At 40.7% G+C, this 15,680-nt stretch overlaps 2 protein-coding genes and 1 non-coding gene across 4 annotated transcripts in view; 1 reads left to right on the top strand and 2 right to left on the bottom strand.

The window, feature by feature from the left end:
* The window catches only part of LOC122552978 (parkin coregulated gene protein homolog), a 374,139-nt gene extending 360,217 nt beyond the window's left edge, over nucleotides 1-13,922 (bottom strand). Inside the window, exon 1 of the mRNA XM_043696320.1 lies at nucleotides 13,416-13,922. Coding sequence (XP_043552255.1) covers nucleotides 13,416-13,541 — 126 coding nt within the window. The 5' untranslated portion in view covers nucleotides 13,542-13,922. The remainder of the gene's footprint in view (nucleotides 1-13,415) is intronic.
* Nucleotides 13,923-14,182: 260 nt separating this feature from the next.
* The window catches only part of prkn (parkin RBR E3 ubiquitin protein ligase), a 1,109,690-nt gene continuing 1,108,192 nt past the window's right edge, over nucleotides 14,183-15,680 (top strand). For both annotated transcript variants that reach the window (XM_043696308.1, XM_043696306.1), the window contains exon 1: nucleotides 14,183-14,366. Coding sequence is in view for 1 of the 2 variants with exons in the window: in XM_043696306.1 (XP_043552241.1) it covers nucleotides 14,360-14,366 (7 nt within the window). In the remaining variant the exon portion in view is untranslated. The remainder of the gene's footprint in view (nucleotides 14,367-15,680) is intronic.
* On the bottom strand, nucleotides 14,581-14,652 carry trnad-guc. The gene has a single exon. It is a non-coding gene; the product is annotated as a tRNA-Asp (tRNA).

Raw genomic sequence — 15,680 nt, 5'->3', positions numbered from 1 at the left:
TACTCTATGCTACTTTCTCCTCACCCCCACCCTCCTCTAGCTTATCTCTCCATGCTTCAGGCTCTCTGCCTTTATTCCTGATGAAGGGCTTTTGCCCAAAACGTCGATTTCGCTGCTCCTTGGATGCTGCTTGAACTGCTGTGCTCTTCCAGCACCACTAATCCAGAATCTGGTTTCCAGCATCTGCAGTCATTGTTTTTACCTCACTCACACTGTTGATCAATTGCTTTCATCAACAGAGGACCTTATATACCAGGCTGCTAGAAATATTCAAAAGTAACTTGCACCTTTAAAAGTTTGGACTGTGCAAGTTTTGAGAAGATTTTTAGCTTTGGTTGAGCTTTTGAATGGAGGTTTGTTCGCTGAGCTGAAAGGTTCATTTCCAGACGTTTCGTTACCTTACTAGGTAACATCTTCAGTGGATCTCATGCAAAGCAATGCTGAAAATTCCTGCTTTCTATTTATATGCTTGGGTTCCTTTGGGTTGGTAATGTAATTTCCTGTGGTGATCTAATTTCCTGTGGTGAAGTCACTTCCTGTTCCTTTTCTCAGTGGGTGGTAGATGGGGTCTAACTCGATGTGTTTATTGATCGAGTTCCGGTTGGAATGCCATGCTTCCAGGAATTCTTATGCGTGTCTTTGTTTGGCTTGTCCGAGGATGGATATATTGTCCCAGTCGAACTGGAAATCAACCTTTCAGCTCAGCCAGCAAATCTACATCCAAAAGTTTGGACAATGGCTGTAATAAGTACTGGAAGTGATTTGAAAACAGATTATGTGCTCTAATACTTTGAGCAATAGCTTAATATACAAGAGAGCATGCACAATATTTTCCAACATTACACTAAAGGTTTATGGTGAAGAGATAGAAAGGAGGGGAAATATCCTGTTTCATATGGAGGGCAGGCAGTCACATGCTTAGAAAGTGAAGCAAAAAGGCAGCAGTGGAAGTCAATGCTAGAAATTGCTACAAGATTAGAGATGCATTGTAAGAAAAAAAGTGTAATGACCTTGCAAGTTAAACCTTTAAATCACAGAATTATTGCTGTGCAGAAAGGGAGCCAATTTGCCCAACAATTCTAAAGCAGCTCTCAAAATGAGCAAGTGGCATTTTCTCGTCTTCTTCCCATAACCCTGCACATTCTTCCTTCTCAGGTAGCATTTAAAAGAGAATTAGGCTATTGCCATTGAACCTGATTCCACTCTCAGGCAGTGCATTCCAGACCTGAAGCAATTGCCTAATGAACAAGTTTTTCTCATATCTTTTGCTTCTTTTGTCAATTACTTTAAGCTGTATCTCTCAAGTTCTTACAGGAGCAAATTACGCAGATGCTGGAATCTGAACCGAAAACAAAAAATGCTGGAGATCACAGCATGTCAGGCATCATCCATGGAGAGAAACCAAGCTACCATTTTGAGTCTAGATGACTTCAGATTAGAAACATTACCTTGCTTTCTCTCCATGGATGCTGCCTTACGTGCTATGATCTCCAGCATAAGCTCATTCTCCAATGTCATCTGCCCTCTCCTTAATTAGAGGTTAGCAACCTTTCGATACTCATGCCTCAGCCAGAGGGCTTACATCTCGCAGAAACACAATGAGCAGCAAAAACACAGAGAAGGCTTTACTAAGTGGACACATAAGAATTATTAATTTATTTTGTTTTGAATTATGTAATATTTTAATTAATAAATATTGATTGAATATACATTTTCGGGTGGTTTGTATTTTTATGTTTTTGCCAAGAGAATAATTTGATACTTAATCACTGAGGACAGGTAGGGGGGAAAGAGGACTGTTTGTGAAAGAAGAGATTTGGCTAGCTAAAATTAATGCATTTACTCACTTGCATGAAGCATGAGATAAAAGAGGGTTGTCTATATTGTATTCTTCCTTCCAACTCATCTTACCCACTTCTTGATGTGCTCCACCCTCCCTCTTAACCTTGTTTCTCAGTCTTACACCTGTAATGTGGTAGCAAAGACCTTTCCCTCATTATGGACAGGTTATGTAACATGTATGTAATTGTAAATCTTGACCAGCACTCAATTGAGCAGTTAGTGCTGTTTCATAGTGATCCAGCTACCAGAAGTGCTTTGGATACTGATGGTTGTTCTATAATATTTATGGTTTAATGGGTCTCATTGTATGCCTGGTGTGTGTAAGCATGTGGATATAGATAGGAATGATAAAGCCTTGTAGCTCAGTAACCAGCCTTTGACTTCTCATGGTAGTTCAAATGGAATTGGCACTCAGGACTATCACAGATTAAACTACAGTACTTGCAGGATACTGAGTATTCGCCTGCCTGTGATCACAAACTAGCTACACACTGAGGGTCTAGAATCCCTTTCGGCTCAGTGAAATGGAAGACAGCACAAGGTGCAAGCAAGGCAATGTATGTACAATCAATGGTATCTTACACCATGACAATCCAACTGTTTCGGCGAAGGAAATGATATGAAGCTGTATCTCAGGATATGGAAAATCTGAGTGAACTTCCTTTTGCTGTTGTGTACTAAAACATGTGAATTGCTGTCTGAATCTCCAGCAGCAGCCTGAAAAGAATGAAGAGAATAAATGTTAAGAGCCATAATTACCTTGCTGGCTGCAGGCACTCCTGTTCTTGCCTTAGTTTGAGTTTCTATTTACAGCTGCAATAGCTGGCAGATTTCTGAAAGTTTTGATAAATTAAAGACTTTTTATGCATAAATCCTTGCTGAAACTGACAAAAGCAAATTGCTCCCCAAAAACCTACTGGCAGATATCTTCAGAGTCCTTCTCTCTGCCTTTCTCTTCCAAGAGTTGGAATTCCTTACTTTCAGTTCTAACAGAGGGACGCATCAGGCCACCCAATTCTGGAAGCAATTTGTTTCAACACAAGCTTTTAAATGAATAAAACAATCACTTCAGAGCTCTGCAGACTGCTCAAAGTGCAGCAGGGTTCCAAAACTGTATTGCAACAACAGCCAAGCTGCTGTGTGACTCTCTGAATCTATAAGCTTTAAATAGTTTATGATCAATTTAAGTAGCATTGATGATGGTTCCTCATGCCATTTAATACGGTGTTCAGCTATATGAAATTAAGGCTGGGCACAGGCTGGAGGATGGGTGTTTGAAAATAACAAAATTGACATAAAATCAGTATTGCACACTGATATCATAGGTCTGTAAGCTACTGGCAGTTGTTTGGTGTGCACCTGTTATGAAGTTGAAAGTGTGTATTGTGAGACAGTGAATACTGTTCTGAACTGAACACCTGTGATATCACTAGATAGCAGTCTCAGAGTGTACTGGAAAATTGAAAATACGTAACATTTGGCTGTGAAATGGATACCTGAGTTGGTTGATGTTTTGACAACAATTCAAATTTAACCTATTATGGCCCTGGATACTAAAACTCAATTGCATTTGAATTTATTGTTTTCCCAACATTGAACCAATTCTGGGGGTATAAAAAAGGCAGGTATTTTGAAAATCTGATGGACTAACTGCCATCAATTAGGAAACAGTCTCTATCAAAGGCACCTGTTCGTATGAAACATATTCGCAGTAAAAAAAAAGACAACCCAGGGAGATCTTCAGCTGCAAGACGACATACACCAAAGATGACAGCCACTGTATGGTTTTGAAATTAAGTTGATGTAATTTAAATAAGTGTTTTATTGGAACAGTATATTAATACATAGACATAGGACATAGAACGTAGAACATAGAACAATACAGCACAGTACAGGCCCTTCAGCCCTTGATGTTGTGCTGACCTGTGGAACCAATCTGAAGACTTTGAATCCAACACTAATCCATTTTCATCCGTATGTTTATCCAATGGCCATTTAAATACCCTTAAAGTTGGCGAGTCTGCTACTATTGCAGGCAGGACGTTCCACATCATTAGTACTCTAAGTAAGGAAGCTACATCTGACATCTGCCCTATACCTATCATCCCTCAAATTAAAACTATGTCCCCTCGTGCTCGCCATCACCATCCGAGGAAAAGGGTTCTCACTGTCCCCTTATCTAACCCTCCGATTATCTTATATGCCTCAATTAAGTCACCTCTCAATCTTCCTCTCTCTAATGAAAACAGCGTGAGCGAGTGGGTGTAGAGTGTAGTGGGGTCACCTGTAATGTGGCATGAACGAAAGTTTCCAGTTGAGACCATCCACATGGGTACCGAACTTGGCTATCAGCGTCTGTTTGGCCACTCTTGTGTATCCTGAAGTCCGCCTTGGAGGACGGTCACCTGAAGATCCGAGGCTGAATTTCCCTGACCGCTAAAGTGTTCACCCAATGGGAGGTAATAGCCTTGTCTGGCGATTGTTGCATGATGAAAGACTTAACAGCAATCTCGGTTTGTTCAATATATTGCACCTCTTGTATGATACTATGATCTTTTGCTATAAATTTTGTGTCCTATGATCCTACTCCACTAGATACCTGATGAAGGAGCAGCGCACTGAAAGCTTGTTCTTCCAAATAAACCTGTTGGACTATAACCTGGTGTTGTGTAAATTTTAACTTTGTTAACTATTATAAGATTGCAAGCATCCTGATCCATCTCGGAACAATTAACTGGTCATCATGGGAGGTTGAAGTTCAGGGGCAAATCAGCAGCTGCATGCAATATCAGCATTAGTATTCTCTAATGTTGTTACTTGTGCTATCAAAACAGACCATAAAGAACTGCATAATAACAAATCTGATTACATAACACTGCTAAGTATATTTTGTGTTTTGAAAGTGCCACTAAATAAAGAAATATTGAAGTTTTTAAAATCTGATATTGGAAGTGATCATTTTAATGAGAAATATTCGACTTTAGCTGATCTAATTGATAAGTTAGATAAGAATAACTTACATTTACATAGCAACTTTGGAATAGAAAACACTTGACAAAAGCATGATAGAAGCCAAGAAAAGGAACTGCAAAGCATAAAACATTAAAAGCTGTTTGAAAATATGCTTTAAGGATAGTGTTGAGACAAAACTGAAGCAGCTGGAACATTTCAGTGCAGAAATTCCAAAAAGTGGAAACTTTGATGGTTAAAAGTCTCAGTGCTAAATAGATGATGGATCTGTTTTTTAAGTGGAGGTGTCAGGTTGTTCCCTTTTGAAAAAGTAATCGGCTAACAAAGCATTTGGTCAACCTTTGAAACTTGGAATTGTTTATGTTCAGAGATTGAGATATACTGACATATGAAATGCAGTAAGTTAATAGGTTCAGCAAATGCAGATACAGCAAACAATGGAGGGAAAAAATGTAATGTTGATCTTAATTCCAAGATGTTTGGATTACAAGAATAAAGGAGCCTATAGCAATTGTAGAAAGACCTGTCAGACCACACCAATAATATGCTGAGCTATACTTGATTTGCTATTGGCTTTGTTTCTTTCTCCACAGATGCTACCAAACCTGCTGAATTTCTCCAACATTGTTTTATTTCAGATGCTTGCTTTTATTTATAATTGACTTAGAGTTGAAACATTTACACTAACAGGAATAAATGTGTTAATGATGATACACATGATGTAATTCTAACATCAAGTCACCATGCTATTTATACTCAAAAAGGAATAAAATAATTGTACTGAAGAGTCATAGAGATGTACAGCATGGAAACAAACCCTTCGGTCCAACCCGTCCATGCCGACCAGATATCCCAACCCAATCTAGTCCCACCTGCCAGCACCCGGCCCATATCCCTCCAAACCCTTCCTATTCATATACCTATCCAATTGCCTTCTAAATGTTGCAATTGTACCAGCCTCCACCACTTCCTCTGGCAGCTCCTTCCATACACATACCACCCTCCATGTGAAAACGTTGTCCCTCAGATTTCTTTTATATCTTTCCCCTCTCAACCTAAACCTATGTTCTCCAGTTCTGGACTCCCCACCCCAGGGAAAAGACTTTGTCTATTTACCCCTTCCAAGCCCCTCATAATTTTGTAAATGTCTATAAGGTCACCCCTCAGCCTCCGATGCTCCAGGGAAAACAGTCCCAGCCTGTTCAGCCTCTCCCTATAGCTCAGATCTTCCAACCCTGGCAACATCCTTGTAAATCTTTTCTGAACCCTTTCAAGTTTCATAACATCTTTCCAATAGGAAGGAGACCAGAATTGCATGCAATACTCCAACAGTGGCCTAACCAATGTCCTGTATAGCCGCAACATAACCTCCCAACTCCTGTACTCAATACTCTGACCAATAAAGGAAAGCATACCAAATGCCTTCTTCATTTTCCTCTGACTACTGGGGGATCTATAATACTATCCCAATAAGGTGATCATCCCTTTCTTATTTCTCAGTTCCACCCAAATAACTTCCCTAGATGTATTTCCGGGAATATCCTCCCTCAGCATAGCTGTAATGCTAGCCCTTATGAAAAATGCCACTCCCCCTCCTCTCTTGCCTCCCTTTCTATCTTTTCTGTAGCATTTCTATCCTGGAACATTAAGCTGCCAGTCCTACCCATCCCTGAGCCATGTTTCCGCAATTGCTATGATATCCCAGTCCCATGTTGCTAACCATGCCCTGAGTTCATCTGCCTTCCCTGTTAGGCCCCTTGCATTGAAATAAATGCTGTTTAATTTATTAGTCCTACCTTGTCCCTGCCTGCCCTGACTGTTTGATTCACTTCTGTTCTCAGCTGTACCCATCTCAGATCGATCTCTTTCCTCACTATCTCCCTGGGTCCCATCCCCCGACCTTACTAGTTTAAATCCTCCTGAGCAATTCTAGCAATTTTCCCTGCCAGTACATTCGTCCCCTTCCAATTTAGGTGCAATCCGTCCTTCTTGCACAGGTCACTTCTACCCCAAAAGACATTCCAATGATCCAAAAATGTGAATCCTTCTCCCATACACCTGCTCCTCAGCTATGATTCATCTGCTCTATCCTCCTATTCCTGCCCTCACTAGCTCGTAGCACTGGGAGTAATCCAGATATTACTACCCTTGAGGACCTCCTTTTTAAATTTCTGCCTAACTCTCTGTAATCTCCCTTCAGAGTCTCAACCTTTTCCCTTCCAATGTCGTTGGTTCCAATGTGGACAATGACCTCCTGCTGGCCCCTCTCCCCCGTGAGAATATTCTGCACCCTCTCTGAGACATCCTTGATCCTGGCACCAGGGCTCTGGTCAGGATTCACATATTATTTGTATATTAGAATATAAATAAAGAATTTACCGAAATGCCTGAGAGTCAGACAATAGTCACGTCCAGATAAATAAGACAAAGGTGCAGTAGACTTAGAGCAGGGACGGTTCAGCTAAGGAGAGCAGTATCACAAATGCAGAATAGGCACTCAATGCCCAGACTAGCTCGAATCTATAAGGCTTGTGTGACACAGACTAGGTCGAGTCCATGAAAATAGTACAGTTCATAGAGATGACAAATAAGTAGTGTCGGTTCACTCGCTTGGTTCCTTGGATGACAGGTTTGATCAGTGAGGAAGAGCTGTGTAATTTGTGCCTTAATTCTCTGGAGTTTAAAAGAATGAGAACTCACTTCAGTACAATCTACAGTGGCTTGATAGGGTTGACATTGAGAAGTTGTTTTCTCTGGTTGTGGAAGTGAAGAATGAGGGTGATGTGTCAGAATAAGGGGGATGAGCATTTATGACAAAGATGAAGAAAAATCTCTTCACTCAGAGGTTGTGTGAATATTTAGAATTGTATACCCAAGTGGTTGTAGATCTTCTGTCATTGAGTATATTCAAGGGAGAGATAGATTTTTAGTGTCTTTGAGAGTCAAGGAGCATGGGACCAGGCAGGAAAGCTGAGGCAGAAGATCACCCATTATTATACAAATTGGAAGACGAAGGATGATGAGCTCCAACTCCTGTTTATTACATTTTCAAAGCCTGGAAGTTAACAACATAATTGGAACAATTAGTTCTATCACGGCTTCCGAACTACTGAATTGATTTCTGGATTTTGCCTGACAAATTCCAACTACATGTGGAAGTCACTTTTCAATTAATGTCAGGACCAGTGCACCTTTAAACCAAGGATCAGAATCCAACAAATTATCTGGATGAAGGTTCGTTTTCACACGTTTCATCACCATACTAGGTAACATCTTCAGTGAGCCTCCGGATGAAGCACTGGTGGTGTAGCCCGCTTTCTATTTATGTGTTTGGGATTCCTTTGGGTTGGTGATGATGTCATTTCCTATTCTTTTTCTCAGAGGCTCGTAAGTGGGATCCAAGTCAATGTGTTTGTTGATAGAGTTTCAGTTGTAATGCCATGCTTCCAGGAATTCTCATTCCTGTCTCTGTTTGGCTTGTCCTAAGATGGATGTGTTGTCCCAGTTGGAGTGGTGTCTTTCCTCATCCGTATGTAAATATAAGAGTGAGTGAAGTCTTTTTGTGGTGAGGTGATGTTCATGTATCCTGGTGGCTAGTTTTCTGCCTGTTTGTCCAATGTAGTGTTTGTTATGGTTCACCTGAGCTACAAGTCTTCTCAAAACTCGCTAACATCAAATTATCTGTCTACCTGTATGTTGCAGCCACTACTTAGAAAACAAAACAAAATATCCTGAAACTTGTTTGTTGACAAGAATTGTAGGTTGAACTTTCATTTTTGCATAAAACAGACAATTTGAAGAAATGTACCCTTAAAAGATAGACATTACACAATAACTATCATATCTATTACACATACTTTGAAATTTTGCACATTCAGACACTTCCATTCTGTGAAATTTAGTCACACATTTTGTAAAAGCTTTTATGCCAACATTGACAGGGTTAATGTCAAAACTTCTAATGGCCAATTTCCCACTCAAAAGGTTGATTGTTAAATGTAGTTGCAGACCATAGTTACTCCACGAACATGGTTTCCTATTGAATTCTTGTTTTGTCCTCCTTTCGCACAGATAACCTTAATTCTACACATTGATTTATTTAAAAAGTCAGCAATCAACTTTGTGAGAAGCTTTGTAGCTCGAATGCTCGTTGTTGCGGTTCTGTTCGCTGAGCTGGGAATTTGTGTTGCAGACGTTTCAACCCCTGTCTAGGTGACATCCTCAGTGCTTGGAAGCCTCCTGTGAAGTGCTTCTGTGTTGTTTTCTCCAGCATTTATAGTGGTTTGTCTCTGCCGCTTCCGGTTGTCAGTTCCAGCTGTCCGCTGCAGTGGCTGGTATATTGGGTCCAGGTCGATGTGTTTGTTGTTAGAATCTGTTGATGAGTGCCATGCCTCTAGGAATTCCCTGGCTGTTCTCTGTTTGGCTTGTCCTATAATAGTAGTGTTGTCCCAGGTGAACTCATATTGCTTGTCATCTGCGTGTGTGGCTACTAAGGATAGCTGGTCGTGTCGTTTCGTGGCTAGATGGTGTTCATGGATACGGATTGTTAGCCGTTTTCCTTTTTGTCCTATGTCGTGTTTTGTGCAGTCCTTGCATGGGATTTTGTCCACTATGTTGGTTTTGCTCATGCTGGGTATCGGGTCCTTTGTCCTGGTGAGTTGTTGTCTGAGAGTGGCTGTTGGTTTGTGTGCTGTTATGAGTCCTAGTGGTCGTAGTAGTCTGGCTGTCAGTTCAGAAATGTTCTTGATGTATGGTAACGTGGCTAGTCCTTTGGGTTGTGGAATGTCCTCACTCTGTTGCCTTTCCCTTAGGCATCTGGTGTGTGTTTTCTATTTCTGTGTTTTTAATGATTACAAAGGTTTACAAATGATTATCTTTGTAATCATTAAAAACACAGAAATAGAAAATACACACCAGATCATCAAAGCCACACTCACAGGAATCAGATTCACTAGAGAGGGAAAAAAGGACAATCAACTCCCATTCAACTCCACAATCAACATGATGGTACAGAGAACACCGAACGGAGAATTCACAACAAAGGTATACAGGAAAGCCACACACACAGACCAAGTCTTGAACTACGAAAGCAACCACCCCAACACACACAAAAGAAGTTGCATCAAGACACTATTCAAAAGGGCCACAACACACTGCAGTACACCAGAATTGCAAAAAGAGGAAGAAGAACACCTCTACAATGTATTCGCCAAAAACGGATACCCCCGCAATTTCAACAACAGATGCCTAAGGGAAAGGCAACAGAGTGAGGACATTCCACAACCCAAAGGACTAGCCACGTTACCATACAGCAAAAACATTTCTAAACTGACAGCCAGACTACTACGAACACTAGGACTCATAACAGCACACAAACCAACAGCCACTCTCAGACAACAACTCACCAGGACAAAGGACCCGATACCCAGCATGAGCAAAACCAATGTAGTGTACAAAATCCCATGCAAGGACTGCACAAAACACAACATAGGACAAAAAGGAAGACAGCTAACAATCCGTATCCATGAACACCATCTAGCCACGAAACGACACGACCAGCTATCCTTAGTAGCCACACACGCAGATGACAAGCAACATGAGTTTGACTGGGATAACACTACTACTATAGGACAAGCCAAATAGAGAACAGCCAGGGAATTCCTAGAGGCATGGCACTCATCCACAGATTCTATCAGCAAACACATCGACCTGGACCCAATATACCAGCCACTGCAGCGGACAGCTGGAACTGACAACCGGAAGCGGCAGAGACAAACCACTATAAATGCTGGAGGAAACAACAGAGAAGCGCTTCACAGAAGGCTCCCAAGCACTGAGGATGTCACCTAGACAGGGGACGACACGTCTGCAACACAAATTCCCAGCTTGGCGAACAGAACCACAACAAATCAATCAACTGTCCATAAATTCAGAAAATTTGAAGATTTGGAGATTCATTTTCTGCTAATCTTTCCTGGTGAGTTTTGAGAAGATTTGTAGCTCAGGTTGAGGTTCTGGATGTAGGTTTGCTCGCTGAGCTGGAAAGTTGATTTCCAGCTGTTTCGTCACCCTACTAGGTAACCTCTTCAGTGGGCCTCCGGGCGAAGCACTGCTGATGATTCCAGCTTTCTATCCAGGCAGAAAACTAGCCACCAGGATACATGAACATCAACTAACCACAAAACAACATGACCCTCTCTCACTAGTACCTTTACACACAGATAAGGAAGGACACCATTTCGACTGGGACTACACATGCATCCTAGAACAAGCTAAACGGAGACACGCACGAGAATTCCTAGAAGTATGGCATTCCAACTAGAACTCTATCAACAAACACATTGGGTTAGACCCCATCTTCCACCCCCTGAGAAAAAGAACAGGAAATGACATCACCACAGGAAATGACATCACAAACCCAAAGAAACCCAAACATACAAATAGAAAGCAGGAATCATCAGAAGCACTTTGCCCGGAGGCCCACTGAAGATGTTACCTAGTAGGGTGACGAAACGTCTGGAAATGAACCTTGCAGCTCGGCAAGCTAACCTACATCCCATCTTTCCTGGTACTTGTTCTCTGTGATAAATAAACTGACTCTCAGATAACATATTCCTTTAAATAGGCTATCCTCTATTGCCAATTAGTGGCACTATTTGTAGAGCAATACTGTATATAAAGAGTGAATACTTCCCTGCTGCTGGTTTTTCCATTCAGAATTCAATGCATTTCTTCAGACATAAAAATAATTAAATATTTCCCCAGCACTTGCCGGTTTGCCTTGAATTAATACAATGTGCTCCCAAAGACATAAATGCAATTTTCTGTCATTTTCAAAAGCTTAAATGTGATGTCTGCTCTCTGAATTTGTAAACAAATACTCCCCCGCTATTTGCTGAAGTGTTCTGTTTTTGCCTGATACACAGATATGTTTTTCCTTCAAATTCAAATACTTTCTTACATAATTTTCAACTCTTACACACATATTTCCCTACTGACCAGTTTTTTCTCCTAAAATGTAATAATGCTGTCAGTTCATCTGATTATAACTTGTCCAGAGCAATTGGTAGACAAGGAAAAAAGCAGAACACAGATTACGGGGATGCATCAAGTTTTGGTGGCAAAGAGAGTGTTGCACAAGTCAAATCAGAGCAGAGACACACTTGCAGGGGGAGGTTTGAAGTATTTACAAAGAACAGAATCAGAAAGATGAGTAAAATAGAGGGCAGCAGCATTGGACTTGTTACACCTGATGACACCGAATCAATAGCTTAAAAAAAGAATGGTGTGCTTTGATTAATAGTGAATTATTCTATTAATATAACCAAAGGCCCTGGTTTCTTTAACTACAGTTTCTTTCACTGGTTGTGAACTTTCAGTGATCTCTGTACAAAACACAGAGAAGTTCAAGTCCCATCTGCTCTAATGGTGTAAATTGCATTTCTGAACACGTTGATTAAAGAAAAACTAAAAGCTAACAGCTCCAAAACATCATATCATGTAGCAATTATTGACAACACCCAGTGCTACTTCTGTCAATCTGGGTGTTGCTGGACTGTTTGGTCAATATACAATCATGGATGAGCTGTAATTTACTCGAGTTAAACACTAGGAAGGCCTCCTCTCCAGCCACAAACTCCTTTCTGCTGTCAATATGAGAATCCTATTTGATTGATTTATCCTCAGGCGCTGGCCACTCTAGTCAGTTGGTAGCGTGCTTTTCCTGATGTAATGTCGCCTGTTTCTTGGTGATGTAGGGACTTGACACTTTATTTAAAATAAACACCCGAGGATTCTTAGTAATTATCACATGTTCCCTCTCCTGACATTCCCTCGTCAGGGTATATTACATTACAGACAGCAGTCATCATATGGTATCTTGTGAATGGTGAATGTCAAGAGGGTACTTAACAACGTGCCCCTTGTTGGAGCAGAACACGACGAATTTTACCCTTCCTGGCCTGGTGGTGCTGAAGTCAACTGCAGCATGAAAAAAAGTCAAAAGATAATTGACCTGAAAGAAATGCTGCCTGACCTACAGTAATTTAAGCAGTTTGTTTTTATTTCAGATTTCTAGTAACCACAGTATTTCAGATACGTGCATCTTGAAAACCACTGACCGACCTGACGTTGCTTAATTCAAGACAGATCAGCGCCAGAACCTACTATGTTCCCAGTCTGGATGATTAGAATACTTGCTAAATAAGGCTGCTGGAGTTTCAGAGATTTTTAACAAATGACTTTTAACGACAGCAACTATATACGAAATGAATCATTCTGTCGTCTAATTGTTCCAATCTCTGAGAATTACACTTGTGAAACTTTTCTGAACATGCAGTTCGAAGTTTTATTCTTAGTCTTACCTTGCGAACTGAAAACAGACAAGCTCGATGCTTCACTGGAAAAGGTGGTATAAAATATACCTCGTTATTGTAGAAGAATTATCGTGTAAATTTGGAGGCGCTGAACTCGTGCAAATTTAAAACTAAGAATAATGAGATCGTGCTAAGAAAATTTTCGTTTTTAACACACGTCATAATAAGAGGAAGGTTGAAGTAGCTTGCAGTTTGCTTTTAATCATGTGGTCCAATGAAGCTACTTACAATGGAATTTTTCATCATGGCTTTCACTGTGAAACCTTCAGTTACTCTGTGATCCTTCTTAGGTCTTTGATACATTGTCGCCAGAAGTTTCTGGTTGCCCTTTTCCAGTCCGTAGGCAGCTGGCATTGTATTTGCTGTGAGGGCAGAGTAGCAGTAAGACACCTCCTACTGAACAAATTCCGCTGTTGTTATATTGTTCTCACGGCGTTTCGAACAAAATCTTGGTTCACAAACAGCTGGTGGTTTTCCGGGCACCCCGTTGCTAAGAGAGATATGTTAAACAAACGCCGTCATTTCCGTCTCGCCGAAGCCTTCCCGTTAATTCAGTTGACATATATCACGTGGTTAGAACGTGCTTATTTTTGAATCCGGGTGCCTGGACTGCACACCAAACCAACTTTTTATTTCATTCTGGAAGTATCCCCAGTAAAGGTGACTCAAGACATTAACGGCGACTCAAGACATTAAAGGCGTTTTGTTGCCTCCTTCCTGGCATAGGAGTTGTTCTGTCTCAAACTTCACGCCCTCGGGCTCGTTTCTTGGCAACCCAACCACTCAGTGTGACAAACCCTCCCGCCTCCTTGGTTTTCACAGCACTTAATGTTCTCGGTAATGTTCTCGGTGGTCCTCTTTGCTTTAGTTATTCTTTCACATGATGTGTCTGGCAGTAGCTGCACATCCATCTCGTAAATTCTTTTATTTCCAAACTTCGCGCGCTCTCTCAAGCCCCTTGGTCTCTCGCGCGCTCGCTCTGCCCTCGAGCGCTCTCCACCGTGTTAGTAAACAATCCTGGAACTCTGACGAGGAAGAAGGCTGCACGCAAGCGCAGAATGACCCGGCCTACAGGCTTTAACTGATAAAATCTACAGATTACATGCCGTAAAATTTAGCTCGCCCCAAATTTCAGGACCTGTCCTTTTCAAGAGCTGAAAGTGATCAAAGGAATGATTGGTAGGTGACACCTTGAAGCCTTTCGTTATGTCCTCTTTAAACATATTTGAGGACATGTCAAGTGCACATATGCTGTTAGCTTAAAGGCTACCAGCTTTGACTTTAACAAACATATTGTAAACAAATATAGGATTGAAGTAAGAAACCAAGTATAAAAACATAAGGTTTATGGAATGTTTTAAATTTGTCACATGATATGTTAACAAAAATGTTCCTCCCCGGCGGGGAATTGAACCCCGGTCTCCCGCGTGACAGGCGGGGATACTAACCACTATACTACCGAGGACTTTACGTTTAAGAAATTGGATCTCTCTCTATAAGAAAGATAATTACAGACCAGCAAGAAACTAGGCAATTAAATTATTAAATTCATTGATTATGCAGTACAGTTTATAATGTGCCAGGGAAACCAGTCCTGACTTGAGTTGCACAAGAAGCATTCCATATGGCTTGTTGTCTTATTTAGAAAAAAGGATAGATTTTGTTGAGCATATTTTGTTTCTTGTTATCTATTTGTAATACTATATGCATTTGGATAAGACACAACTTGAGATTGACATTTTCTGACTATTAATACTTGATGCACAATATAGAAATGAGCAAATATGCATTCTCCATCTTTGTTCTGCATTGTATGTATCCTTTTGGTTTTAGAATTGAAATTGACTGCCTATAGATCCAAAGCCTTGAAACTTCAATTGAATTAGAGGTATTTCTCCTATAATGTGTTAGTTGCATTCGTGTGCAATACCGTGTTATAGAAAATCACGCAATACAAATAATGGTGCCTATGGGAAAAACAGGGTTTGGGGGCAAACAGCCAAAAATAATAGTTGGCTAAACACAAACGATAGCACAGTCAAGTAAATCTTTAAACCGTGTATTTTAATGAAATAATATGGTAAATTTAATGCTTGAACACTAAAATCACTGACTGTATTTTCACGAAGCACTTCACCAGAAAGCACGAGTCGACTGACCATGTGGTGCCGATGCAGAAGTCCAGTCCTCCTCAAAATTCTCTCCCAGTTTGAAATAAAGTTCTTTCTAAATGTACACTACAATTCCCAGTTTCAAGCTAACTTTCAACGCTTGCAGAGCTGATTGCATTCATGTATTAGCAGAACGCACTGAATTTACATTTTGCAGGCAAAGGATCATGAGGCTGCATTTTGTATTTTGCAGTTCAGGTAAATGCTGGGGATGGAATCGCAGAATAGCAAATGGAAATTTGCTTTGTAAAAAAAAAGTCCACAATTCACCAATTGTGTTACAGCCAAATTGTGTGTAATAAATACACATTATAGGAGAACT

This window comes from Chiloscyllium plagiosum, chromosome 9, assembly GCF_004010195.1.
Source record: "Chiloscyllium plagiosum isolate BGI_BamShark_2017 chromosome 9, ASM401019v2, whole genome shotgun sequence".
In the NCBI taxonomy this organism is placed as follows: domain Eukaryota; kingdom Metazoa; phylum Chordata; class Chondrichthyes; order Orectolobiformes; family Hemiscylliidae; genus Chiloscyllium; species Chiloscyllium plagiosum.
The sequence above is the reverse complement of the archived record's forward strand: the minus strand, read 5'-3'. Positions and strand labels throughout refer to the sequence as shown.